Here is a 27,982-nt window from a genome sequence, read left to right as displayed (position 1 = left end):
ACATTATAATAAGGGAATTCAAAGGTCGCAAGAATCATCATAATAGAAATGCAGGATAAAGGGGGAAATACAAATTTATGAGGTGGGAGTTAAGTATAATTTGTATGCTCGGTGGATCTGATATCGAGCACGATCCCTTTCAGAATTACTACGACTGCCATAAAATATGTACACATCAACTTTACAGAAAAACAGGTGATTCCCCGATCTTCCCTTGTATGATTACAAGGAATGCTTCCGTTTAGTCCTTCCCACAAATGTGTCAATAAAACGGAATGCATACCCTTCTAATACAAGTAAATGCAAGAAATGCTCATCCACTGTACAGTTTACTCTCATAAGGAATGTACAATGCTAACAAAACTAGCCCCCGCCAGAGCAAAAAGCCTATCTTTACATTTTGCCATATTCTCAAATAAAACTTCCCCACGAGAAAAATAGCATGGCATTCAATATTATGGATGTCAGCCTCGAAGGAAAAATAAAGAACCAGGCTGAGATCCAACACTCTACCTATCATGCTCCACTGGTTCACTAGCATATACGTCCTCGTTAGAGTGCTTCTCATTTGACAAGCAATCAGCAGGAACATATGCATATCCTTTAGGTAGCATTGAATTCTTCATAGATGCTTCATCTGACGTCATAACAAGCTCTTTTCCGAATGTCTCCGAATGCTGTAATTACAAATAAGTATGACCACATTAGAACTTGTCCCACACAATCCACAGTTCACTCACCCCACAAACTAGATATTTCAGAGTGAAAAATGAACACAACGAAAATTGGACATTGAAGTTTTTGCCATTACTCACCTTTCTAGATTTGGATCTCCATCCACCTTCATCGGAAATATTGCGTGATGCAGCGGCTCTCTGAGGAACCTTCTTGCCAGAAAATTGTGATCTATCAAGAATCTTGTGGTTGTATCGACTTTGAGAGGTTGAGCAGTCATCGTCCAATTTTGGGTCTGTGTCCATAGATATGGCGACTCTGACACGGCGCTTGGCAGAAACTGAACTGTCCACAGTAACATCATCCGATCTTTGGAGTGGTTCACTGCATGATCTGTAACCCTCTGTGTTCCCTTTAAGGGACGTTGTAGCTGATTCTGAACTACCATCCGGAAGGATGAAATGGCTACGAGCCAGCACCGACCTAGCAACATGATCTCTTTTAAAGGCCAGTATGTCATGTGAAGATATTACCAATTCCCTCTGTAGATGCCCACAAGACCAGAAGTTAATAATCAAAATGGTTATGCAGGACAATTTGTATGAAAATCAAGACATGAGAATCTACAACCTAACTGAAAATGCTATATAGAGATTCCATATATCACTCTGGAAAGTCGAAATGACACAATTGAATGTCATCAATAATACAGTGTCGAATGGAAGAAAGCCACTTGTGGGCCTTGATTTTGTTGAGTATTAGAAGAACAGTGAGATTACCTTTATTTTTTCACGTTTGACAATTCTTTCACAAAGGAGACGTAATCTCTCTAGTTCAACCTGTTTCAAAAAGATAGAGAAAGAATCAAGTTATTTGATAAAGTTCGAAAAAGAGCTAGTGTCACTTACAACTAGCAGAGATTTCAAAACAGAAGTGATCTCATGCACAAATTAATATAATACAACTGTCATCTTGGTAACACAATTGTCCACAAAGCACTTATTAATATAAGAGTGTGACTGTTCTCAATATTTTGTAGGACTTACTAAATAAAGATAAATGATACACAAGTTCAGACTTCAAACACCAAAAAAATACAACTTTAGTCTGTTCCATCAAAAAAATTGTATGATAATTTTAAGGGTAAAATATGTTTGTAGTCATCAGAAATATGGAAATGTTTGATTTCCGTCCCTGCAAAATTTTATGTATGCTTTTCGTCCTCATATTTTATAAATGTGTCATTTTTTGGCTCAGAGCCAGGTTCAATTATCTCCAATCCTAAGTGGCATTATTTTTTATTTTAAAATTTAAAATATGAATGGAAAACAGTGTCGTATCAGAAGAAGGTGAAGCCCAAAAATTTCGCAGGGACGGAAACAGAACATTTCCATATATCTGAGGACTACAAACATATTTTAGCCTAATATTAATGCATTCTATTCGCTTCTAGATATCAAAACATAGCCTTATGGGAGAGGCACCATTAAAGTGTAAAAAAAGACATTTAGGTACATAGAGGCAGTTACTAATCATTTCAGTTCTGCAGAACCATGGAGTGACCTATATATCAGAAGACACTACATCAAAAAGTTAAAAATTTTAGACTGGAAATTTTTATGTTCTCCAGTCTATTATTTCTTTAATGCCAAGTACTTTCATGCTCAACAAGCTTGTCATTTGTTACAAAACTATGCCACCGTATCCTATGCCCACGACAATCATTTGAAAAGATACCTCCAACCCCATAAAATTTTCAATTCCCTCACCAAGGAGAAACTCAACAATCTCATTATTTGGTTTAACTCAAGATTAAAAGATGCAAGAAATGACACCACCACACCATTACATTATATTTAGGCTGACCTACCAATCCAAAATTAAGACCAACCCAAAATCATTATCAAACAGAATTTAGACAACTCAATATTTTAAGCAAACTTAGAAGTCTACAAATAAAACATTCCAATTTCCAAAGAAAATGAATTGTATTATCAAGCCATGCAAAAAATGAGAAAGTGGGTTAAAAAATGGTCTCACCCTAATCTGCCTGATACTTTTTAACTCTTCAATTCCATGTTTTTGAGTTTCAGCCTGACAAATGAGGAGCACAAACTTAAGATACCATTATGGTAGACAAACAAAGCACATTTTATTACAAGAGACAAAATCAAACCTTTGCCTTCTGCTCCAAACTATGTTTTTCACAGTAAGCTTTGTGTTGAGCCTTGCCACCAGTAGGCCTCACATTCATGTACAAACCAGCTCTTCTAGCACAGGATGGATGGAATGTGGTCTGACAATGACCGTAGCAACACTGCATTCACCATTAACATTAACTAGTCAATCAGAAATGTTAAATCCAAAAGCTAGTTGATTGATCCAAGGGGTAGAGAAGAAAAATCATTTTTTATGTTAAATTACCTTCATGCATACACCATGCTTGTGGTGGCAGATGCAACAAATGTCAACTCCTTTTTGCAAAGTTTCCTGGCATTCAATAATATACACAGATAGGTGGTAGAAAAGAAAGATAATCCTTCTTTTAAAGTAGATATGCATGAGCAAGGAGGTTGGAACCAAAATAAGGAATTAGTACATACCATTCCTTCAACAGCATCTATTTGTCCTCTTTTGAATGTAGACTCAAAAACCCACTGGTACATAATGCAAATACAAGCAAGTTAACACTTAGCCAAACTTAGGTATCAAAGGAAGAAAGAACAATCCCACAGTAATCAAAGTAGAATAATTAACCTCAGCACAGAAGGCATGAACCCATTGACCATCAGAAGACTTTCTAAAAGCACCAGTAGTACCACCACAGAGAGCACATTCTACAACAGACTTCTCCCAGAAATTGATAGCAGCTGCCCCAGAGCTTCTAGAGGACAAATCTTCACATAACTCACAGTACCACGGACCTGTTGTTTCTTTCACACTACGATAACAATCCAAGTGCACCGAAACCTGCAATATGAAAAGAATTACAATGGAACATAAATCAGAAAAACAAAAACATGAAAAGAGACAAGGGCTGAGTCCTGAAACCTTGCAACCAGAGCACACTAGGATAGGGTTTAAAATAAACTCTGATCGTCTGCAAATATCACATGATTTACATTGCTCCTTAGACAAATCTGAGGTTGGCATGCAAAATTCTGAATATTTCTCGGACGAAGTTCTTGTCACAGCTACTCTTGAAAGTGTCTCTTTGGCTCGAGGCATTGGCTGAGAACAAGCACCGGTTCTTCCATTTAGAGTATCCAATTTTAACAAATTCTGGAAAAAGATCGTATTCTGATGTCAATACAATTAGCTAATTATTAGAGAGAGAAAAAAACAATGCATCTATTACCTCTTGTTGCATTGATTCATCTAAGTTGTCTTTCCGGAGAGCCCTAGTAGATGCTGCTGCAGCAGCAGTTGCAGCAGCCAACACTGCCTGTGCTTCTTTGTGCTTTCTTTCTTTTCTGCCTTGCTTTTTTGCCTCTCTAAGATCACGCAGATATTGATTAACAATAACTTCATCCCATCTTTGTTGATGTGCCTTATCAATCTCATGTGGCAAACTCTTGGCAACACTATAGATTAAGTTATCTGAGATTACAAAACCAAGAACAGTTAGTGATTGCTCTGAGTTATGAATGTGGGATACAAGACAAACAATATTACCAACTTCAAATTAATTTTAAAAAACAAGTGCGATGAAAATTTAGGAAAGAATGAGGAAATACCAATATGCCTCTTTTTTGCAACTGCATTCTGCAATAATCTATGCTGAAAATAAACAAGTTCCCCCTCCAATTCATCTTGTGGAGAAAATTCAAAAAGTCCCATTTTTATAGCCCTAACCAACTGCTCCATATTTACTTCATCAGGCTTTGAAAAATCAACTTGAGTTAAGTTCTGATTTTGGGTACTTGAGCAGGCACTACCCCCAAAGGATTCAACCAAAGAAGAATTTCCCTCATCACTTGAACCTGCTCAAAGGAATTTATTAGACTATTCCAAAGAACATTAAAGAAAACACAAAGGATCCCTTATGAGGTCATTCTAATTTTCCAAACACATAAAAACCTATTTATTTTATATTTAGGTATAATACCATCCCAACATTGGTTTGCCATATTCTGAGAATGGATTTTTTCACATATCTTATAGCCAAATATTATATAAGCAGGTTATACATATTCAGGAAATTAAAACGACCATGCCAAACACCTCTTAAAAATATTCAAATCTATCTTACATATAATGTCCTCCAAGGGCACCCCATCACGAATCTGCAGCAATTTCTTGTTGATGTATGGATGAATGTAACTAGAGATTGCATCCTTCTTTCTGCATTTCAAATAAGTGAAACTTGGTTTTAACGGAGAATACCAACCTATGTAAGTCATATCAAAGGATGTCCACTAACACATAATAAGAGACAGAAAGCAGTACATGCTGCAAATAACAAAAATATCCACTTTGAAAAGCTCACATGAAACCAAAATCAGGTGGTTCTGAAGCAGAATGGACAACACAGTGATCAGAAAGCACAGAAGCATTTTGCAAACAAGCAGTAGACTTGTCTTCTGAGACACATCCAGAAGCATTGCCTGCAAAATGAAGCTACACACTTTAAAAAACACTAAATAGCAAGAGAAAAAAACACAATAACTCAATATAGGAATAAGAGATTCCATAAGTACTCATAGAAGTAGCTCAGACAAATTTAATCAAAATCCTTAAAAACTATGCTTTTCACCATACAAAAACCATGCTCTTTCTTTTAAAAGAGAAAGAATAGATGGGGGAAGGGATTTTCGAAAGAAATTGTCATATAATAGTAACTATTGAATTCTTAAAAAGACAGTTTTAAAATGAAACCATACCTTGAACTTCATGAAAAATATCCTCAGACTTGGTTAAGTTCTGCATGAAATAAAACAAGGTTAAACAAAATGATATTTTTTACAAATTCCGGTTTCTGTGGAGCAGATGGAGAAGGTAAGCCATCAAATTTGTAATTAAAAGACAAACTAAAAATTTTATCGAGCAACTTGGTTGCCAAAAGTATTTAATCAGGGGGGACCAGTAGATTGAGAATATAAGTATATTTTTTTACCATTCCATTTATTTTATCAATAAGCTGCCAAATGGTAAAAAAAAACTCCATTCCATCAAGTTCATCCAAAACATCCAAACACAGCCTTATTAAGGAGGATATTTTGTTATCAGCCTATTTCATAATATTTCTCTTCATTGAATAGTTTCTTTTTTATTCACTGATCATGTCCTTGCATCACACATATCCAATTGGAAATCAAATTATTGGACCATAAAGAAGCACAAAAATATTGGAATTTGGAAACATGAAGCTCATCAACACCCACATAAATCAAATTTAAAATCAAATCACCATACAATATCATGAAGATAGAGTATGTCACTAGTCAGGCAAATCGACATTCTTGAAAGTAGACAGGTCATGAAAAAGGAACAAACACACACAGAAGAAAAGCATGCTTCTATGGAACTTATAAACTGAATGTTGAACATATTAATATTGTCTCTGACATTTGGCAACAGTGCTTTTCCAGTTAAGCATCACACTTCACGCATAAGTCCTAGACCCAAAAAATAATTACAAAAAGCAGATGTTGATATGATCATATATATATATATATAACCCATGCAATGAAGGAGAGTAAAATCTCTATTAAAATCAAAGAATGTTACTTCAAGGATATCATTTTCCAAATGAGACCCCACTGACAGAAACTGTAAAATGAAACTGGATCAAAACTGGATCTAGAAACTGGACTCTCCTACAACAATCTGAATTTCCTCTCAAATCAAAAGATAAAACCTCCCTCTCAACCCCCCCCCCTCCCCCCTTTTTATTATTTATAGGCATGCCTTGTTTCTCTAGTTATCCCAGCCCCCAACCCTCAAACTAACTACTTATTCTACCAACGATGGGATTTACCTATCACCCACATATGATATTGGCCTTTTTTTGGTTGGTGGGAAAAAAATACTCCTCCAATGGGCAAAGGAGAGTTGTGATCAGTAGCCAACGTAAAACTCATTGATATATAGCACATGGGAAAGAAATTTAAAAGAACTTATCTGACAACACATGTTGGAAAGAAAGAAAAAGGACAGCCGAGATGGATGAAATTTCACAAAATATATTAAAATGTAATTGGCAACTTATATAACGAGTGCAAACATCACCGAGATTTCTCAAGACAGAAGCAGAGCAGCAGAAAAAATAACACAGCATTTGGACTTAGGGCATAACTCAACCCCAAAAACCGGCTCATGAAGTTAGGACTGTCCAAGCTTTATAAACACCAGCCATGAGGCTTAAATTAAGGCATCCCCCAAAGAGGAAGCAACTAAAGCAGGTTAAAGGTGACCACAATTAAGGTAGCTTTTTGACACTAACCAGCTTGTAAACAACAATTGAGCCTCAAAACACTAGCCATTAGGAAATGTAAAAAAAATGAAAGAAGCTGCTCCCCATGAAATTGTAATGAACTATATCGTGTATTTGAAGAATCCTTGCAAAAATGATAACAATGTTCTTGGAGAGGGTTAACAAAAATCAGAAGGAAAGAAAAGAAGAAAACAACATTAGTCATGTTGTTCAAGGTTGACAAAGAAACAAATGGGAACAGGCAAATATACATAGCATGGATAGTATTGAGTCGTTAATTAGGTATCAAACTTATATGATCAGGTAAAATTTAGCCTATCTAATCTAAATACCAAATCCCAAAACAAACTTCAGACCCTTTGTAATACACTTAAAACATTCAATCATCCAGAATTAGGTATTAGAATACTATTTAATCACTCAAAGAATCAAAGGAAAATAGATTTCAGAAATAAAATTACCATTTCAGTTGCATTGGGAATGGATGCTTCATTATAATTTGTTGGATTGTCACAGTCAGACTGACCTACTCGGCACATGTCCACCGGCATCCCATTCTCACCAGTAACCCCTTCAGATGAACATAACACATTATTATCCTTCAAAATTCTAATGTTATTGGTGGTTCTTCTCCTGGGCGGAACTGACTTAACAGCAACAGGATCCAACAAACCCGAATCTGACATTGGTAAAGTATCAGAACCATCTGTGGCTCCACTATCATTTTTGGATGCATTGGCTGGTTTGATTTTAACTTTTAAACCCTTCTGAAATGCATTAGTATATACATGGGCTTTTAGCCAATTGACTATTTTGTGTTGGACATCAGGGGCCATATAAGCTTCCTGCAAGGATTAAGTTTGGGATATAAGACTAAGAAACAAATATTATGCTAAGAATAACCATTTTCCACAAAGTGCACACGACAAATTTTATGCATTACATTGGTATTTGCAGTTAATGTATCTGGTGAAATGCCAATCTCCAATGCTACATCTTTTACATCAACTTTTCCTCGATCAATCAACTGCCAATTTTGTAAGAGTGAATGCAAATTTAAAACAAGCAGAGAATAAGATCAATTGTTTACAAAATTATAGTTTTACCCAAAACAAATACACATATTTTATAATGCAGAATACCTTCTTCAAAACAAGCGCAAAACTGAGAGAGTCAGATGCATCAATATTCTCATTGGCTCTCCCTACCACTCCAACATTTTGTTGGGGCACAGCACCACATCCCAACATGTCATCATGAGCACTTATCCTGCAACCAGATAATCCTCCATCTGGTGGTTCATCATTATGGTTCAGTTTGTCAGGACTACTATCAGAGGCTAATTCTCGATTCCTGCAATCTTTCAAGTTCTGTTCACCACTCAATGGCAATGTCACTGGAAAGCCTTTGGCTTCTGAGATATCATTCCTAACTGCGATAGAGCCTTCCAATGGAAAGATGCTTCTGTTTTCTGGTAGATCTGAGTGTTTCAAGCAAAAAGCCCGCAACTCAACCTGACAAAGCATGACACATAACAATCACTCCAGTAGCACTACAGTTGAAACACTTGTGACTTAAAAAAACCAGGGACCATTGGCAAATTAGAAACTGTTCCGACATTGATATTCAACATCTTGTTTAACTTTTTTTTCTTTTTACTTTCTTCCCGGAAAGGGAAGCAAGGATTTTGCCCAGAAAAATACAGATTACTCACATTATCATTACCATACTTAGCCCAAACCTCCATCCTATGTCTAGCTTCCCTTGCACATAAAGGATGGAAAGAAGCTCTGCAGCTTCCTGAAAATACCACACAGAAGAAATGACTTGCAAGTTACAAGAATTTGAGGAGCGTGATATACTTAAGAATACAAACTAATACAACTAATACAGGATCAAAAGGAGCACATCAATTGAAATATTTACTATTGAGAAACAGTAGCAGCAGCACATCACACAAAATAAGGTTGGGCTACAAGGATAGCACAGTGCCATTGGGCTGAATTAAAGATCGCTTTCTCAAATATATTATTCACAATAAGATTCCTCTTAATAACTCCCTCCAACATTCTTCTTGGTCTCCCTATATCCCTTTTCACTTAGCTAAAAACTATGCAATCTACTCTCCACACCTATGATCTCATAGCCAGTCTCAAAGCTAGGAAAAGAAGGAGTATTGTGTTCGACCCTCAGCAACCAATGAAAAACTTGTCAAAATCCCAAACATGGATCATTCACAACACTTAAAAATAGACATTAAATTCATGTTCCCTGTTCAGAGATTCAGAGAATACTATGTTAACAAAACTGAATCCCAGATCCTATATTGCAATAGATCAAAACATCAACTTATGAAACACCTGTCTGCAGTAGTTAATATAATCATTTTAAAGGCCTGGTCAACTAGCTTTCAAGAACAACACTAGTAGGCCCCCATGGTTTATATATCACGTAGTTGATTTTATATGGGTTTGCTGTCACAAAAGCAGTGATTGAGACTAGTATCTATTCAAAATAAAATCTGAACAGTAATTGAACTCTTTCTCACCAGCAAATACAAGACAATCAATGCTCTCTCTTGCCACAGAATAACAAGCCAAAGTATAATCAGGTTGGCAAAAAACCTTGAAGCTGCTGAAGATTTGTCTTTTTAAATAGAGAATTTCATTATCTTATTTTTTGTTAGAGCAGATGCACTACAAATTGTTATTAATGAAAAAAAATACCAACTACACAAAAGTAATTTCAAAATCTTCCCTAGCATATTTCAATTACAGAATAGACACACATTCCATAGTTTCAAAACAATGCAATACTGGCCTAAGAAATGAAAAATGCATAGTACAGTGATGCAATGAAACATACCATGACTACACCGAACACATGCACCACACTTTGCTTTGCAAACACTACACACTAATTTCTTCCGGGTTTCCTTGATTTCTCCCACATTCATAACAGGTTCCATCTTCTTCAAATCATCTATATAAACCTCAGGCATCCACAGAGAGCAAAACAAGTGCACAAATGGGACTGACCCCACACCTTCCGCGCTGCTATTAACTGGTTTTAATGCACCACCCTTCATTGGGCAAAGAACACAAGGATTCACCGACTCATCAACATCAACCTTTTGCTTGCACCAGGAGCACAGCCAAGCCTCATCTATATCATCATGCACACCATAGCACTTTCGGTGAACTGCCACTTTACAAGAAGCACAGACAATTAACCTATTGGAATCCCTGCCAGTGTCTCCCCTGCCACAATAATGGCAAAACAGCTGGCCCTCATCAAAAGGACAAGTCATTACAACTTTCTCCAAACCAGCTTCAACACCCAAAAGCCTTCTTTTCTTGGTAGGGCGCTCAGAAGTCAAAGAAACCCTATTCCTACAACCTAAAAACCACTCTAGACTAACAGAAGAATCAGAAATGTCCTGACTCTTGTCGTCCTGGGGAGGAGCTTGTTCAACAGCAACATCGTCAATTGCCTCAATTACCAACAATTCATCCTCACTTTCCACCGCTTCACCATCCTTGTTTTCATCCTCACCCTTTTCTCCATCCTCACTACTAACTACTACATTGAATTTTGGAACAGGCTCCATTTCATTCCCACTATTACTAGTAACTGCATTGTGCCTAGGAGCATTTCCCAAACACGGGATGGTGAAACAGTCCTGAGACACTAAACTAGAAGTGCGAGAGGCCTCAAACAAGGTGTCAATATCAGCCAAGGTCAAGTCCCTAAAGTACTCCTCCGTCTCAGTCCAAATGTTAGAATCCTCTGGCTTCTTCTGGTTTGCCCTATTCGACGATTTCCTCTTATTCGCGCCAGAATGAGACTTCTTGAGACGCCTCCGGTTATCACCCTGCCGGTTCAGCAAACTAGCCAAGCCACCGGGGAGAGTAACCGCAGCGGCAGAAGTCGACGTCTCTTCAGCAACATCGAAAGGCGAACGCTCCGCAAGCGCTTTCCTAGCCTGGGACAAGTAATCAATTTCACGCACGGCGGCAGAGTTGCGAGGAATTTCAGCCGGAAAATTAGCCTCGCACCGCCTCTCCACGGCGGCAGCATCACCAACCTCCACCATGCCCTCCCACGGGTGACATCGGTCCCCGGTCATCGCCGGCAACAACAACGTACACAGGAAGCAGAGCATTCCATCATATAAACCCAAACCCTAGTTTAACGATGTAACCTAATAACCCTATCGCGCACCAGAGAAGGTAAAGCGACAAACCCTAACGTAAATTGTTCGATTTCGGAGCGAATGAACGGACGCAGAGGGGAGGAAGAGGATAAGCCCCGCTTTCTAGGGTTAGGGTTCAGTTATCGATTGGGATCCGTTTTTTAAGACTTCGTTTCGTGCAGTTCTCTCCAAGGGCAATGCAAGAGTGAGAATAAAAAAAAAAAAAACAATAAAAAGGGAGAAACTAGCGTTTTATGCTCTCATAGTCGTAGATATTTTTATAATAGGTTATAGTAGGTCACAATTTCACTCACTCTACAAAAATACAAATGTGCATCTCACCGGTCACCTACTGTGTCAATCAGATGCTATTGGACTGAACTCACTCATATAAACAATAAACTAATACATAAAACAAAATGTTTATCTTTGTTTATTACTACATAGGATTCAAGAATCAGTTTTTTTATAAATAAAATTACTAATATTTTAATTTATATATTATACAAATACAATTTTATAATAAATAAATATTTAAATGTATAAGTGATGGTATAATTAAATTCATTATTTTTTTTATAAATATCTTTGAAATAACACTTTAGCTACATTATATCTATTTTACAAATAAATTTGAAAATTTTAATTTAAAGGTTGAAATAATAAAGAAATGCAATTGAGATGATCAAACGTACAAGTAAAAAAAGTGATTTGAGACGGATGAAAAATAAGATAGATAATATTAAAAACGTCCAATTAAGAGATAAAAGAATGAGATTTAGCAATAAAAAAAATGAGGCCTCCGCTCATTTAAGTATGTTTTCTAATTTATTATATAACATTAGATATAAAACTCATTTTATATTTGCAGTGAATAATTTAAATTGTAATATTAAGTTCTTTTTAACTATATATTAATAATTTAAAAAATGAAAAAACAATTTCGAGATGGAAATAAAAATAAAAGAGTGTAGTTTTGTATGCTCAAGAGAGAAAAATATTTGAATAATATTTGAACAGTTACATGGATTGTTCATGAAATACATATCTGGAGAAAAGAAAAATAAATAAATTGAAAATATTTAATTGAGAAAGTGAAAATCTTGTTTGATTATATTCTGTTTTTTAGTTTTTTAAACTATTTTGTAAATCAATTTTAAAAAATCTATCTTGAGAAGAAAACTTACAAAAAATATCCATTTGGTAATTATGTTTTGAAATTTGTTTTCACGATGAGAGAGAAAAAATTGTTTGTGAAATAGATTTTTTTATGAAATATAGTATATTGTAGAAAAAATTAACCTGGAATTTAGAGGAATGCGGAGATATTTAAAGTTAGTCATATCACAATCACACTAAATTTGGTTATGGCATACTATTAATGTTTTATTAGATGGACATCGTCTCATGTTAGTAGCATAACTTTACGTTTCATATTTATACTAAATTTGTCTACTAACATCTCATAGTCATACACAATTTGGATTATAGTATCCTAACTTCTTTTGATCATCCATCCTTCTTCATCTATGGGGAAATTTCCTAGGCTAAACCATTCCCTAGAGTTGGCATGTTTGTTAAATTGTTCCCCAAAATCATTTTTAAAAAAGTATATCTTAACAAGTTTCTCGTTTGCTTTCTTAACTACTTCTCTCACTTTAGTGTTTTGCGAATGTTTCATATGGAAGGACCACAAATGGAGAATCATGCATATGATAAACCTAACCCAATATGTGTGCATATGTTATGTTCTCACATTTAGACTTTCTCACATTTGAAGGGAACACAGATGGAGAACCTTGCTACTTTTCATTATTGTGTTTTCTTTGCTTTTACTAAAAAGGCGTATGTAATAATTGTACAATATCTCAGTACCATGTCTCTAATATATTTAGAAATATGTACTTAAATCATGTTTATTTGAGTGTTATTTATGTTGTTACCGGTGAGGTAAACTTCAACAATTGAAGTTTGTCATTTTATTATGATACGAAACTTTAAACCTTCAAGTGTTAAATATTGCATAACAAATGTTACATGGAATAAAGTATGGTTAAATGTATGACTCAGTGAGCCAATACGAAAGTAATACATATTCCAACATTAGTATTAGCGAAAAATGTTAAACACGAAATATAACAACATTCAGGTTAGCAAATCATCCAAAAGTGGGATTACACACTACAATAAATGAAAAGGAAATTCTCAACAAATTGCAACAAGTGCCAGTGATATGTATATTAGAGTCCTCTTCTCATCTATGTGGCTCTATTGCTGAACATCTCAAAGCCTTCCTAAGTTTTTAATAACCTTGTATGAACATTTTCTTTGAGCTAAGGTTACATACATAGTCTGTTCTCATAGTTCATGAAGTGCATAATTTACATAGAAGCAACAAGCAAAATAACGTTGACTTTTTTATCACGTCCTATGCCCATAAGTTAAAGAACACAACTTAGATGCAACTTAAGTATTTAAGGTTTTGTTTTCTAATTAAAATTAGAGTTTTACCTGTGTAACCCATGTTTCTTTTAATGCACGCCTTTATTATACGGAATATTGAAATAATACTTAAATTTCATGATCAATTGAATGATAACACCAAAGACATCTAGAGAATTATATTTAAAACATAAGTAGTTTTACACACTTTCAATTACTTAAGAAGAAAAGATCATTGAGTGGTTTTTATACGTCCAACGTAAAATAAAATAAAATAGTTAGATTGTATTCCTTAGCCTCAGAACATGGTACAAGAGATTACAAAAAATGACATAATAGTTTTTTTGTTTACAAAATACACAACTATTCTAAAAGTAAAGAGACAATGGGTAGAATATCACGTCATTCAAAGTTGCAATGGCATATTCCATCTTTGCTTTTATTGAATAGCTAACAGGGTCATAATTATATGTGACCCTCTAATTTCCCCATTATATATGAGAAATAGCACGGACATACTTTTCAACATATTTCTTTTAACACACACTCTTTAATTGAGAGAGAGAAATATTAAAAATAATATAGGACTCACAAAAATATCACGAGATTCTACATCAAAATTAATGTGAAGCTTGTTTGCAAACTTCAACATGCAAAAGGGTACGAGCATGAGAGACCAATTGAACATAGCATTAAGGAAGAGTTTTGGATAAAGGAATAATGATCATTACTTTTTCGTCAAGGTTTATTATAATCACGATGCATTTTTCAATACAATTCATTAACATAAATGCAAAGTCTATATTTTTTCCAAATTCCCCATTGTAAGAATATATATATATATATATATATATATATATATATATATTAACATTATTGAAAATTAAGAAATGCATATCATCCACACGATATCAAAATCATAAAATACAACTTGAATTCCAATGGGTTTCAAGACTCAGGAATGTATATTAGCAAATTCTCCCTCCGTTCCTTTTTAATTTTTGGATTTTTTGAGAATTTTTATTCTTATTTATCTATTATTTATAAAATTAAAGATTACATTAATTACTCTTTCATTAGTTATATTCTTATTAGTTTTTATCTTTAATTAATTTATACGTGAAGTGAAAAGAAAAAAATAATGAAATAGATAATTCTATAATTATTTCATTAAAATTAAGAAAATTTATTATATTTATGCAAAACAATCTTAAAAGACAAAATAAGAAATAATGAACATACCAATTACTCTATGAAGTTACAATATGCAATTTATTATGGATGGAAAAAAAAACATTTGTTTACCCATTTTTTCACATCACTTACTAAATTGATAATATGGCTAACAAATTAATTTCTCTTACTGTTGCAAATACCTTATCTGTAAACATTATCAAAGCTTCAATACAAAAATACCTTCCTAAAATTTAAATTAAGTTACATTATTACATGTTTCACTTGTCATTATTATATGTAACACTTTATAAAGAGGGAGTGTAAATGTGATTAGAAAAAGCTCCCAAGAAATAAACAAAGTCCTTATTTACAAGGAGGGTGAGACCTATGAGACATGTGCAAAATTAAGAAATAGAAAATATGAAGAGCCACTAAAAAAGAAAATCAAATAAAAAAAATAAAAAATTTAGAAAAGAGAAGAGCAAAAAAAATAATAAATTTGAGGCTACATAAACAACAAGAATTAAAAACAAAAACGAGCAACACTTGAGAAGGATAAGAACTTGGAACTTTTGATGGGCAATGGAGCTTTACGTGTGTTTGTTTCAATGTGATAGCTATTTAACCTTAGTACTATTTGTGAAAATACTTTCTCATTCTTAATTTTATTAATTTTTAGAGTGAAAACTAAAAATAATAAACAGGTAAATATTGTTTTCTATTTTATACTTTTGAAATCACAAAATGATTTTTCAAAATTTACCAATTAATTTTTTTAAAAAAAAATTAAAACTATTTTTGAAAAAAAGTCATTAAAAATTTGCATTGTATTTCATTTCACTTAAGCATATCAATGCAAGGGTGTCAACATGAGAATAAATCTTTCCAATATACATTATCAATTAATTGATGAAAGAGAGTCAAAATACTTTTTTTTTAATATATAAGAGATTCATTATAATGAAAATTTTATTAAAAACTCAAAATAAAAATTGATCATTTATTAGGGATTTTAAATATATTTAAGCTTAAAAACAATTATATAAAATGATAAAATAAATGCTTACAAGAACAAGGAAAAATCAATTGATTGAAAGAACCCAAATATAAATCCATGAGAAACGAAATATGAAATGAAGTCCTGTATTATAATTCATACCCTTGTAATGATGGAGAAAAAATCTAGATAAACTTTATTTTGAATTGGTGAATAAAGTATGATATTGATAACCACTAACAAGTTTTTAAATTTGAGAATATGATCATATGTGTAATAATTTATTAACTATATCAATATGAGATCTTGGTATGTACATTTTATTTGACATTTTAACCTCAACAATTCTACAATTAATGAGAACATGTAAATAATATGATTGCAACCTCGCCCTATAAAATATAAATACACATGCAACTGCGCAGTCCCCATGTTTCAATGGGTAAAATATTCTTAATCATGAATAATTTATTTTAAAAATAAAAATAAAAATGATAGATGGAAAGAGATAAATAATTAAGAAAATTAAGCATATAAAAAAGATAAAATAAGAGTGTTTTGACTTTTGAGATAAGATGACTGCTGGAAAAATATTTTTTTAGATTAATTGTTATATTAGATTAAATTTAAATTTTAAAATAATTAATATTTCCAAAATAAAAAAATTAACGATGATCAATATATAAGATTATAATAAGATTGGTGACAGAATCTGGAATGATAATATAAGAGTGAATATATATATATATAATAATTAAAATGTTGAGCTTATCTTTTTCATATAAAATAATGTTAAATGTAAGAATCAAAATTTAGTGATATTTAGTTAAAAAAGGATTTAAAAATTTAATTTTAAAATAAATAAATTATATATTACAATATAAAATTATAGTCATTTAATAAAAAATTATTATGAATGACAAATTTTTTATTTTTATGATAATTATTTTAAAATTGTTATTAATAATAAATTATAAATGAATAATATTGTAAAGTTAGTGGTTGCATGACAATTAGTCTCGTACTTATTTTATCTGATGAAATTAACTGTGTATGAAATAAATGTTACGGATACTCTTCTTTTCCCTTTATATCGAACGATAGTGAAATGCCCAATGCATATAATAAACTTAACAGTGTGACAGAACATAATAGCAGAAGGGAACAAGATGGACTTACTGGAGTTATGGGCAATTTTCGGCCCCGGCGTCGCCGGCGCCGTCTTCGGCGCCGGATGGTGGATCTGGCTTGACGCCGTCGTCTGCAGTACCGTCACCGTTCCCTTCCTTCATTACCTTCCCGGTAAGTGCTCAATTTCTCATTTCATCTCTCTCTCTCTCTCTTTTAGGTTTAGGGTTTATATTAATCTGGTTGTGTTTTTTTATTAAAGGAATTTTCGCATCTCTTGCGGCTTTGATGTTCAATTGCGTTAGAAAAGAAGACATCGATTATTCTCCCTACGACGAAGGCGAGTGGAGGTACTTAATTAGTTGCCTTTTTCTGTTATCTACCTTTAATCAATTTCAAATTCAAATCAACCATTCGATTTTCGAAGCTCTTAATTGCTGAAATTAATCAACCATCGGTAGGGTTTGCTTCCTTGGTCATATATTGGGGAAGAAATTATAGATTGACGATTCATCAAGTTAATGTACCGTAAGGTATAAGTTTTCTTAAGGTTGGACATGATCGTGGAGTGTTAGTGACTGGAGGAGTATTTTGAATTAATTTACATGAGTCATGAACTTATTAGAAGTTAGTTAGAAGCGAAGGAATGTGATCATTCGCCAGATGATGGGTTTGCTCAACATATTGTCTATCTCTGTTTCTGTGAACTATATAACTTTTGCAGTGAATTTATGTTTCCTCAACTCGTTGGCTGAGGTCTCCAGTAATATTTAGAATAATTTTGTAAGGAATGTTGATGTTAATGTACTTGTATGTCTGGAGTGTGTTTGTGCATGTATGTGTCCAAATTATCAAGTTCAAAGAACAATTGAGTAGTAGCATGATTTGTCTTTGAACGTTTATCTGGTTCTTTGTTTTTTTATTTGCTATACTCTGTACTTTGAAGGTGCTATTTTTCTCTTAACATACTGACCACTAATTAAGTGCTTTTAGTGGTAATGCATGTTTGGCATTGTCACCCTTCCTCTAAACTTCTATCAATGAGAATAGGAATACAATGTAGTTTTGTGCTTCCTAATAGTAATACACACTCAATTTGAATTTTGAAGTGCCAGTGTTGAATTGTGAGGAGATATATGTTAATCATGTTACTAGCTTAGGCTGTGCATGCAAATAACGGACAACAACAATGATAACAAACCCTAGTTCTACTAGGAAACTGATAAACAGACATGTTATATAAAGTTATGTGTGTCAGGCATCACTACTTTATCTGATAGAGGGATATTAACATGCAAGAAGGGATAAAAGTGAAGCATGTCTTTGTCATTGGTGCTTGTTGCACAGTTGCACCTTGCATCAAGTTAACAACACAAAGTGACTTGTGATAGTTGTATTATTTTTCTTCCCATTAGCTTAAGGCCTCAAGTGATAAGAGTCACTTCCTCTTTAGCTGTCTTGTGAATTTATTTTAATCACTTCCTTTTGTTGACAGACTGAAGCTGTGGCTCTTCATTGCATATGTTGTATCCTTTGTTTCTTTAGCTGGATCAGCAGGCCTGCTGATCCAAGATTCACTTGATAAATCCGCCCCTTCAGTTTGGACTGGAGTTGCAGGTGTTTTGCAGTGTGTTTTTGTCTTGATCTGGTAAGTGGTGTTTGAACATTTAATCATTCATCTATGCCTCTTCGTCTCTTGTGCTTCTCTTGAAAGTTGATGATATCACACAAAGTTATTTATTACTGTCTGAGAATTTCTTGTTGCCTCCAGTTGTGATGCAAAAGTACTTTGTCTTTGTAATTGAATAAATTATGTGTTGAAAACCTCAAAACTGAAAATGTTGAAGAAATTAACAGAAGTGGATATTTAGAAAGCTCTTTCAAAATGATTTTCAAACAGCTAGCATTTCATTGGAAATTTGAACCTAATTTTTATTTTAATGGTCTATTTAGGATAACACTTTCTAGAGTCCTGATTTTAAATAATTTTTCCCCAAAAACAGCTTGAAAATGCAATTAAAAATACTCCCTATCAAGGTCCTTCTCTGAAACTGAAACTTGAAAGCATAATTGTGTCTCCCTTCTGATTCCATCTGTTAAAGATTGAAAAAAGGATCAATTTTTATGTTTATTTCAATTTTAAAAATGGTATAGATTCTTCACTTTTTTATTTCTTGTTCATTACTTATATTCTAATTTGAATTCATTGCATACAGTGGACTGGTATATTGGACTTCTCATCCTGAATAAGGTGCACCAAGATATGACTTGGAGCTTCAAACTATACCAGGTTATGTCCACCCATGTATTATCTTGTTTGTTTTATGTGACGGGAAATAGCTGGCTTCATCTAAATCAGTAAATGTAAATTGTGCTAACAATCTTGAGCCTCTGGGTAGATTCATATCTCTTGTTTCATATAGTTGATCAGGACCTGTTACCAATTTCAGTCTTGGTATTGGTTCTATGAAGATTCCCCCCCTCGTTTTCTCAGTATTTTGCACTCACAGCATACAGGAAAGGAAACTCTTAGTGGTTATTATAACTGAGAATAACTCTGTTGACTGCATCTATGTTTGACAAGAAAAACTTGCTCGATGATTCAGATTGGTTATATACGAAAGTTTGTGTAAGTACTGTGAACATCTAAGGTGGTTCTTGGCAGTGATTTCCCGACACAATTATGCCGTCCTTCATTTGTACTCTCAACAGCAAAGTCGGTCCAACGGTAAGAAAGTTTAAGAGAAAATTTTATACTTTAAAATGAGAGAGCTACATCTTAGGTTTTTTTTTTTTCCTAACATGTGGCTTTTTTTATTTTATAAAGACTACAAAATCTGGAAATAGAAAAAAATAATCTAAAGGTTATTGGTGCTGCAAAATAAATAAATAAAAGAAAAATAAGCGAGGATACAGCAAATGGCAAATGCAAAAAGGTTTATTAACTATGGGTTTGATTAGTTATTTTTAATAGGATTTTTTTATATCACAAGACTCTAATTTAATATTTTACTTAACAACATCAAATTTAATATCATTTAGACTAACCACTTATTGTTGTTTAGGACTGGAAGTTGATTATGTATGAATCAGGAATGAATTTATTTTGATTAAACATGATTGTGGTTTACGCTCACCGGTGAGGTGAGGGTAAGTTCGGAAAAAATGAAACAACTTTAAAAGTTTAATATTTTGAAGTAAATAGTGGACAAGTGTCATTTTTAGGTGTGTAGGAGGAAAAATCAGCTTCTTTGATTCGACGGGAATAACATTACTACTTTTATTTCTTGTGTTTGATGCTTGATATAGTTACCCAAAAAGTAGTATAAAGACAATTTTCACTTTTTCATTTAATTTACGCTTATGTGATAGTCAATCATTCAGTTTATGTACTCCAAAAAATTACACACGTATTTTTATTTCTTAGAATCCTTTCTTTTCATTTCTTTCTTTTTCATCACAACTTCTATTACATCTTACATTTTCTCCCTCTCCTCTTTCTACCTCTCTTTCCACTCAAGATGGATATACCTTCAAAAAAAGTAAACCGCCATAATTTTCAATAATCTTTTAAGGTCTCTATTTTTATTTTTCTCTAAATGTTTCTTAATATATATATTTTTTTAAATATCATTATTTCAGTGTTTGAAGCATAAAGTATATTGTTCTTATTATTCTCAGGTTAAAATTAAATTTTGCTTTAACAAAATTTTGAGAGTCAATTATGTTTTTTTTAAAATGAACAATGGTGACAATGAGAAGTTCTTGTACATACATAAATTTTTCCACCACTAGACCAACTTTAATAGGTCAATTACTTTAAATATGATATTTAAATATAATAAAGATTTCCTATCATTAGAATTTCATCTATAAAGTATAATAATTGGACTAAAAACAAACTATCATGATATATATATATATATATATATGCTACAACGTTGCAGTCTTATATTTTTTGTTAAATTTAGTTTATTTTGATTTTCATGATATGTGGTTAATTATGATAAATCTTTTAAGTTTTTATTAAATTTAATTATTGATTTTCAAATTACAATTTAATGTGTTATAATTGTTTTATTCATACAACAATTTGTATAATAATACATTTTTATCTATCTTTCTCTATCGTATCATTTATCATATTCATAATTATCTCTCCTCTCAATTATAAAATTTGTTGAATGAATTGTTATACAAATAATATTTTTCTAAATTTTTATATTTCCTTCAAAGAAAATGTTCTAGTTTCGCCCCTATCGTCCATCCGTCAATGTTAAAAACGCTCTAATTTATTTATACAAATTTGTCATTTTGTTATAAATCTTAAAGATACTTTTTTTCTTGTTATAGTGACCGTTTCTGTTGCTTGTAGTTGTAATCGATGCCAGATTTTCTCTTACTTTCAATCTTATTAAATAATTAATTAATTAATGAATTGAATACATTTGGAATTGAATTATAATAAATGGATTGGAAATAAACCATTAATCAACTTTCGAGCTTTTAAAAAGTTCAATACTTCCGTTAATCATTTAACTAAAAATCGTCTAACTTGTTCATTAACAATTTTTAATGAATATTTTTAAATATTTTTTATAAAATAAACTTCAATAATTATACGCATTCTTTACTGAACCATCAAAGAGTTAATGAATCATCTCTTAAACACCTGGTGTCTTTAACCAATAAACTTCAATATTTATACACATTCTCAGATTGTCACCGTTTACGTCCACTTGTAACCCATGCCAGATTTTCACCTACTTTAACTCTTATGAAATAAATGAATAATGTAAAATAATGGATTAAATAAATATGGAATCACAATTATAATAAATACGTAGAAGATAACGCATTAATACATCCATAAATCATTAAACAAATAATTATCTAAATCAATTAAGGGAAAACGTAGTTGAAAGATTTTTTTTGTTTAACAGGCAAACGTACTTGAAAGATGAGACTATTAGATATAGTCAGTCGAATTCTACTTTAAAGATTTGTTATGGAAAAAAATAGTGAATACTTTACATGAAATAAAGTTCAATATTTATATACATTCTTGCATCGAATCATCATACCGTCATTGAGTTCACGACTTATATCTTAAACACTTGTGTCTAACCAATAAAATTTGGACTACTTGATCGAATGAATTGCAAAATACGTTAGATGGTTTATTATCAATTTAATCACAAATGGTGATTCAACTCAACCAATCTATTAATTTTTATTTTTATAATTAGATGAGCTGGTTAGATTTTATTTTTTTTATGCTGGTTAGATTTATAAATAGGTAGATTAGATAATTAATGGATAAATGAATTGAATTGTCACTCATATGAAAATGTGAAAGAAAAAAAAGAAAAATCAAAAGCGAAATCCTTTTATTTCATTTTCTTAAAGAATTGCCATTTTGTTATAAATCTGCATGAGGTATATTTGTCTACCTATTATTATTTTGACCGTTTCTGTTTATTTGTAATTATTGTCAAATTTTTTCCCACTTTCAATCTTCTAAAACAAATGAATGTGTGAAAAAAGTGAGGAAAGAAATTCATTTGTGTGATAAAAAGGAAAGAAATCGAAAGTAAATCCATGTGTATAAGGAATATTTGTTTTCTTAAAAAAAATACTTTCATTTCCCGAATACCTCAATCTTTCGAACTAATTAAATGCCCCCCCTTCATTTATACTATAGAGGTATCTTTTTTTTTTTGTGGGTATTTGTTTAGAAATACTAGTATCTTACATTCTCAAGCAATCTATAAAAGTGAAGCTTTTATAAATGTGAACCAGAGATTATCACTACATATATGTATAAGAGTGTTCATTTCAATTATCAATCACTTATCTTTTTTCTGTTCCTATTTCCCTCTTGGTACTTACAGCAAAAGAGTTGTCCTCAAAAACTTTCCTAAGCCAGTGAACAACAACATGGACTCCAAGTCTGGAAGAACACTGTTGGTTATGACAATGATTTTACTAATTCAACAGTTGTAAGTTGCACACAATTCTATGTCTGTGTTGATTTCAGTTTACTACGCTCCAGTTTGCTTGAAAAATCGCTGCTTGCACCTTTTTTTTTGATAAAAATAGAATACCCTTGATTTTATAAATTAATTTATACATACATCCAAATTAGGTTTCATAGTACAAAATTAATCCTATTTAAAACAAACAAAATTTACATCCTCAAGAGGAAATAAAGTTAGAATGTTTGTGGATGAATGCTTACAAACTTATCTTATTGGTATGATTTTTTTTTATTTTTTTAAGATAATTATTTTAAAATTCAATAAATTTATTATGCATTACAATTTATATTGAATAATGTCTATGCACAAATTATATTTTCTCGCAAGATACTATAATTATTTGTATCTCACATTCTTCGGGACAAAGTGTGTTTATTTTGTTGATCAAAATGCTCAATGGCTAAATGAATCCAATCTACCATGTGTGTTTGGCTTAACTTTAAATTGAAGAAGCAAGCACACATTTTCTTATAAGTTTTGTGAGAAGTATGAATTCATAGCATTTAACTTAACATAGTTTAGAGACTTTACAACAATAAACCAAACACGTACCAAGACATTATTTTTCGTTTCTGTTTGAGTGCATTGAAAGTTGTAAAACGTTAGAACCAAAGACACACTTTATTATGACACTGGTGTTAAAAAAAAAATTATTATCCTTACTTTTATTTTGTGATATATATATATATATATATATATATATATATATATATATATATATTCATTAATTAAATTGTAGGTGCTCAATCAATCGGTGTGAATCTTGGCTTAACTGGAGACAACCTTCCTTCCCCAAAAGAAATTGTGGAACGTAACTCTAAGAAAAATATCATATCAAATTCATCAGAATCTTTGAGCCAAGGCATGACATTCTTGAAGCTCTTCGAGGTAAACCTTTGATGCTTGCAATTGGCACAAAAGATGAAGACGTACAAACCATGGCACAAGACCAAAACGCAGCCAACACATGGGTCCAAACCAATGTCATTCCATACATAAAGGACGTTAATTTTGGGTACATAATCATAGGTGACGAGATAACACCGGGGCCTGTAGCACCCTACGTTGCAAAGGGTATTCAAAACATGATCAATGCACTTACCAATGCCGGCATACACAAAGACATATAGGTATCTGCAGTTCTTAAAGGTATTGTCTTAGCATCTTCTTATCCACCTTCAGCTGGAACATTCATCAATGAAACAACAAACATTATCAAACAGATTGCAACAATTTTGTTGCAACATGGTTCACCCGTGATGATTAACTCGTACCCTTACCTTGCATATTCCTCTGATCCCCAACACGTTTCTCTAGACTATGCACTGTTTAAGTCAACAAGTCCTGTGGTCACTGATGATGGGGGTTACAAGTACTACAATTTGTTTGATGCCATGCTTGATGCTTATCATGCTGCTTTTTGGCTTGTCGAACCTCATTTTTGTTTTGTGTCTGAAATTGGTTGACCTAGTGCGCGCTATGAGCCTTACACAAGCAAATTGAATGCTCAGGTTTACAACAAAAACTCTGTACAACGTGTGATAGGAGGAAAAGGGAATTCAAGGAGGCCAGGGGTTGAGTTAATCTATTGGATATTAGTACAAATGATAAAATTGATTTAGTTAATCTATTGGATATTGGTCTGCTTTATTCATTATATGGGTTGAGTTTAAAATGGGTTCAACTTAGTGCAATCCATTTTTAAACAAGTTAAGGGCGAATTAAGTGATCTTCCATATTTGTTTCAAATAATCAATAAGTTATTTATAAAAATGAGTTTTTTTTTTGTTACTTTATTTTTTATTTTATGTCTTTGTTGCTAAATTCGTCCAATTCCCTCTTTTATAGCTACCATATGCTATGGAAGGGTTTTCTTATATTTTCACCCTTATACATGTTACACATTATTATGGTAGTGGTGAGAATTTTTCTTGTAGCTCGATTTCTTCCTCTTTTCATTGTTCTAAACATAATAACAAATAAAATAGCTTTTATAGGTATAATAATAGTAGTATTAGAAGCTACTTTAGCTATTTCTCAAAAAGATATTAAAAAAATTTGGTCTTTTCCACAATTATCTTGTATTAGTTCATGTTACGGGATCTTATCGAATCACTTTAGTCTATTTGACTACCTATGCTTATTAAAAAACATTGCTATTAATTTTTAGTAATTGGATCCATTATTCCTTTGACATGCATTTTCATTAAAAAATTATTATTTATTACAACCCACCAAGACTTATTTATAACTATAGATTCATTTGTATTAATGAACTAAAGTATTAATGTTTTTAGTGTTGGACTTTTAAATTCATTGGAGGATGTATTTAGTGTTTCAAGTATTTAGATGTTTTATCGGACTAATTGATATCTATTGTGAATATTTTTGCATGTTTTATATATAATCACATAAAAATGGATATAAGAACAATGGATGCAACAAGGGGAAGGTTTGCAAGAGTGTGTGTGGAAAGCATCTTGTAGTAGTAGGAAAAGTGTGATCCAAAAATCGTTGGTTTAATGTAGAGTATAGTGTGTGTTTGAATTATATTCATGGTGGGAAATAATTAATTAAATTTTCATGGTGAAGACAAAGCAACAAATAGTTATTTCTATTTTTTCATGGTGTCACAATGATTTTATGGAGTAAAATTAATTTTTGTGTGTTATCTAAACACGCTATGAATGTTGGCACTTGCTTCGCAAGAAGTGTGGTTTCTATGGCCATACAATGAGGAGTTGTGCAAAGCATATGGCGGTGCAATAGGTGACGACAACTGAGCACATGCAATTCTATGACTGAAGGATGTCAACTAAAAAACGAAAGTACTAGCCATGCAAACCCTAAGGCTGGTTTGGTGGCTACGTAGTTGATTTGTCAGCTGGTGACTGATTGGTGGTTTCTGAAGGGAAACGTCAAATGAAAGTAACACAAAATTAATAGAGTGAATAAAAGAGTCATTGACGAAGAACGCAATAAAGAGAAACCGATTAAGGATGGCAATAAATACAATGCCTTAATTACGTCTAATAGGGCTCTTACAATCATTCTCGAATAATGATAAAGGTGCTGCAACAAAAACCAAATGGATTAGGATTAAGAAAAAAATGGAATTAGTGATAATTAATGATACCCCTAAAGTTATTATTTTGTCCCTTTCTATAGTCAAACACATGATCAACAAAAGCAAAAAGAAAGTTCAATATGGTAGGGTTTTGGCAATACATGACTAAGCAATATGGATAAACGTATTACACACACAAAAGAAAACTATATAAGTTGAATGCATGAAAAACTTTGGCATCAAAATGACTATGAATATCAAGAATTTGAGCCCCAATAAAATGAATTTGTTGGGGGATTCTGAACCTCCATATCCTTTGGTTGAGGTATAGGTGGAAACATCTAATGCACCATTTAAACAAATGGTGGTTGAAACACCAGTGACATAGGTTTTTTTGGCTCTGTTTCCAGGAAATCTTTAATGATTAGGTGTAAAGATTTCTCCATCTTATCTTTGAACGACATAGGGTTTACTAATAGGTGAAGCCATCGACATATACATGAGTTAATGCAAAGATATATGCCAGAACTAATTTTTATCTATGAAACGCACATTGTTCTCCGCAACCAAAATTTATAGATAGGATGGGGAAGTTTATAATTTATTGGGAGTTTAAGAAGTGCATGGATATGCTGGAGGAATCTGGATATTTTCTTTTATTAGATCATTGAATTGACTACTTTCCTCAAGTCACCATTGTGTCACTATCCTTGAGGAGAACTAGAGCTAGGTTTGCTCTGGTATTTATGTTTGTCTTGCTTATTTTGTGCGTTGTCACCTATGGAAATATTTAGATCATCTAAGACGTAGGATTTTTAGCCCTGGGTTCTAGTTGGAGATTTCAATGAAATTATCTCTCATCTTAAAATTGTGCGGGTATTTTTTTTCTTCAGAATTTGCTTCGTTTGATTTTGTTTTTAGCGGTTGCAACCTTCTGATATGGATTTCCTTGGTACAAAATTCACTTGGCAGAGAAATTATAAAAGGGGACATTTGATTTCACAAAGGTTGGATAAAGGAATGTGTGATCAAACTTGGAGAATGAGGTTGCTTGAAACATTAGTGTAGCATTTAGTGAAGAGGCACTCCAATCATAACCCATTTTGGTACATTGTAGTAACCTTATGACTACGAGAGATGGAAGACCTTTGTTTCCAAGCAGCTTGTAGTACGCATGAAGAGTATGGTACTTTGGTGAAATAAACTTGGACGACGAAACCACCGTGTAACTTGTTACTCAGATTTTATGTAAGTTATTACACTGATAGAGGAGGATGTGTCTATTCACCATCATTATGATAATAATTTAAATGTTACCTATCAAGAGAGTGGACTTCTGAATTAAAGCGTACTTTAAGAAAGGAAAATCATTGTGCAAACTTGTTAGTCAAACTTGGAGCTACGTCATATGAAAGTTTGGTAATTCTCCACGAGTCCCCACATAATTTGAGCACATTACTAGTTAGCTACTGTTTTCTTGTATTTTTTCTTATTTTCTCTTGTAACAAAAAAAATCACATATTTTTCAAAGTTTTCAAACTAAAGACCAATTTCATTAATATAAAAGCACAAACACCTTGACTACATTTTAAAAAAAAACGTAGGAACTAATAACATTTTTTTGATTAAAAAATGATAAAAGAAAAACTTCAAGTTATATATGTATTTTTCCATTATAAATTTAGATTTTCATTAACGAGTGAAAATGTTTTCTTCTTCATTAAATTACACAACTTGATATTCAGCATTTAATTTAGTACATTCTCCTTTTATGCATATTAAAATTTAAAATTTAAACATAATCAAATAATTTAACTTTAAACAT

At 32.4% G+C, this 27,982-nt stretch overlaps 2 protein-coding genes and 1 pseudogene across 2 annotated transcripts; 2 read left to right on the top strand and 1 right to left on the bottom strand.

The window, feature by feature from the left end:
• Window positions 1-23: 23 nt before the first annotated feature.
• Window positions 24-11,535, bottom strand: LOC114410465. Its single transcript, XM_028374421.1, has 19 exons — window positions 9,977-11,535; window positions 8,826-8,911; window positions 8,254-8,625; window positions 8,055-8,138; window positions 7,573-7,956; window positions 5,559-5,598; window positions 5,165-5,282; window positions 4,928-5,019; window positions 4,413-4,658; window positions 4,034-4,275; window positions 3,727-3,957; window positions 3,433-3,645; window positions 3,279-3,332; window positions 3,100-3,165; window positions 2,852-2,992; window positions 2,716-2,769; window positions 1,455-1,514; window positions 816-1,217; window positions 24-677 (listed from the first exon to the last, which is right to left on the bottom strand). Exons 1-19 carry the CDS (start codon window positions 11,274-11,276, stop codon window positions 510-512), a joined length of 4,353 nt encoding a protein of 1,450 aa, XP_028230222.1. The 5' UTR covers window positions 11,277-11,535; the 3' UTR covers window positions 24-509.
• A 5,501-nt stretch (window positions 11,536-17,036) lies between these two features.
• LOC114410464 (transmembrane protein 50 homolog) lies at window positions 17,037-19,745 on the top strand. Its single transcript, XM_028374420.1, has 4 exons — window positions 17,037-17,223; window positions 17,312-17,399; window positions 18,545-18,697; window positions 19,266-19,745. Exons 1-4 carry the CDS (start codon window positions 17,091-17,093, stop codon window positions 19,297-19,299), a joined length of 408 nt encoding a protein of 135 aa, XP_028230221.1. The 5' UTR covers window positions 17,037-17,090; the 3' UTR covers window positions 19,300-19,745.
• Window positions 19,746-23,268: 3,523 nt separating this feature from the next.
• LOC114410929 lies at window positions 23,269-24,858 on the top strand (annotated as a pseudogene).
• Window positions 24,859-27,982: the final 3,124 nt, after the last annotated feature.

This window comes from Glycine soja, chromosome 4, assembly GCF_004193775.1.
Source record: "Glycine soja cultivar W05 chromosome 4, ASM419377v2, whole genome shotgun sequence".
In the NCBI taxonomy this organism is placed as follows: Eukaryota; Viridiplantae; Streptophyta; class Magnoliopsida; order Fabales; family Fabaceae; genus Glycine; species Glycine soja.
The sequence above is the reverse complement of the archived record's forward strand: the minus strand, read 5'-3'. Positions and strand labels throughout refer to the sequence as shown.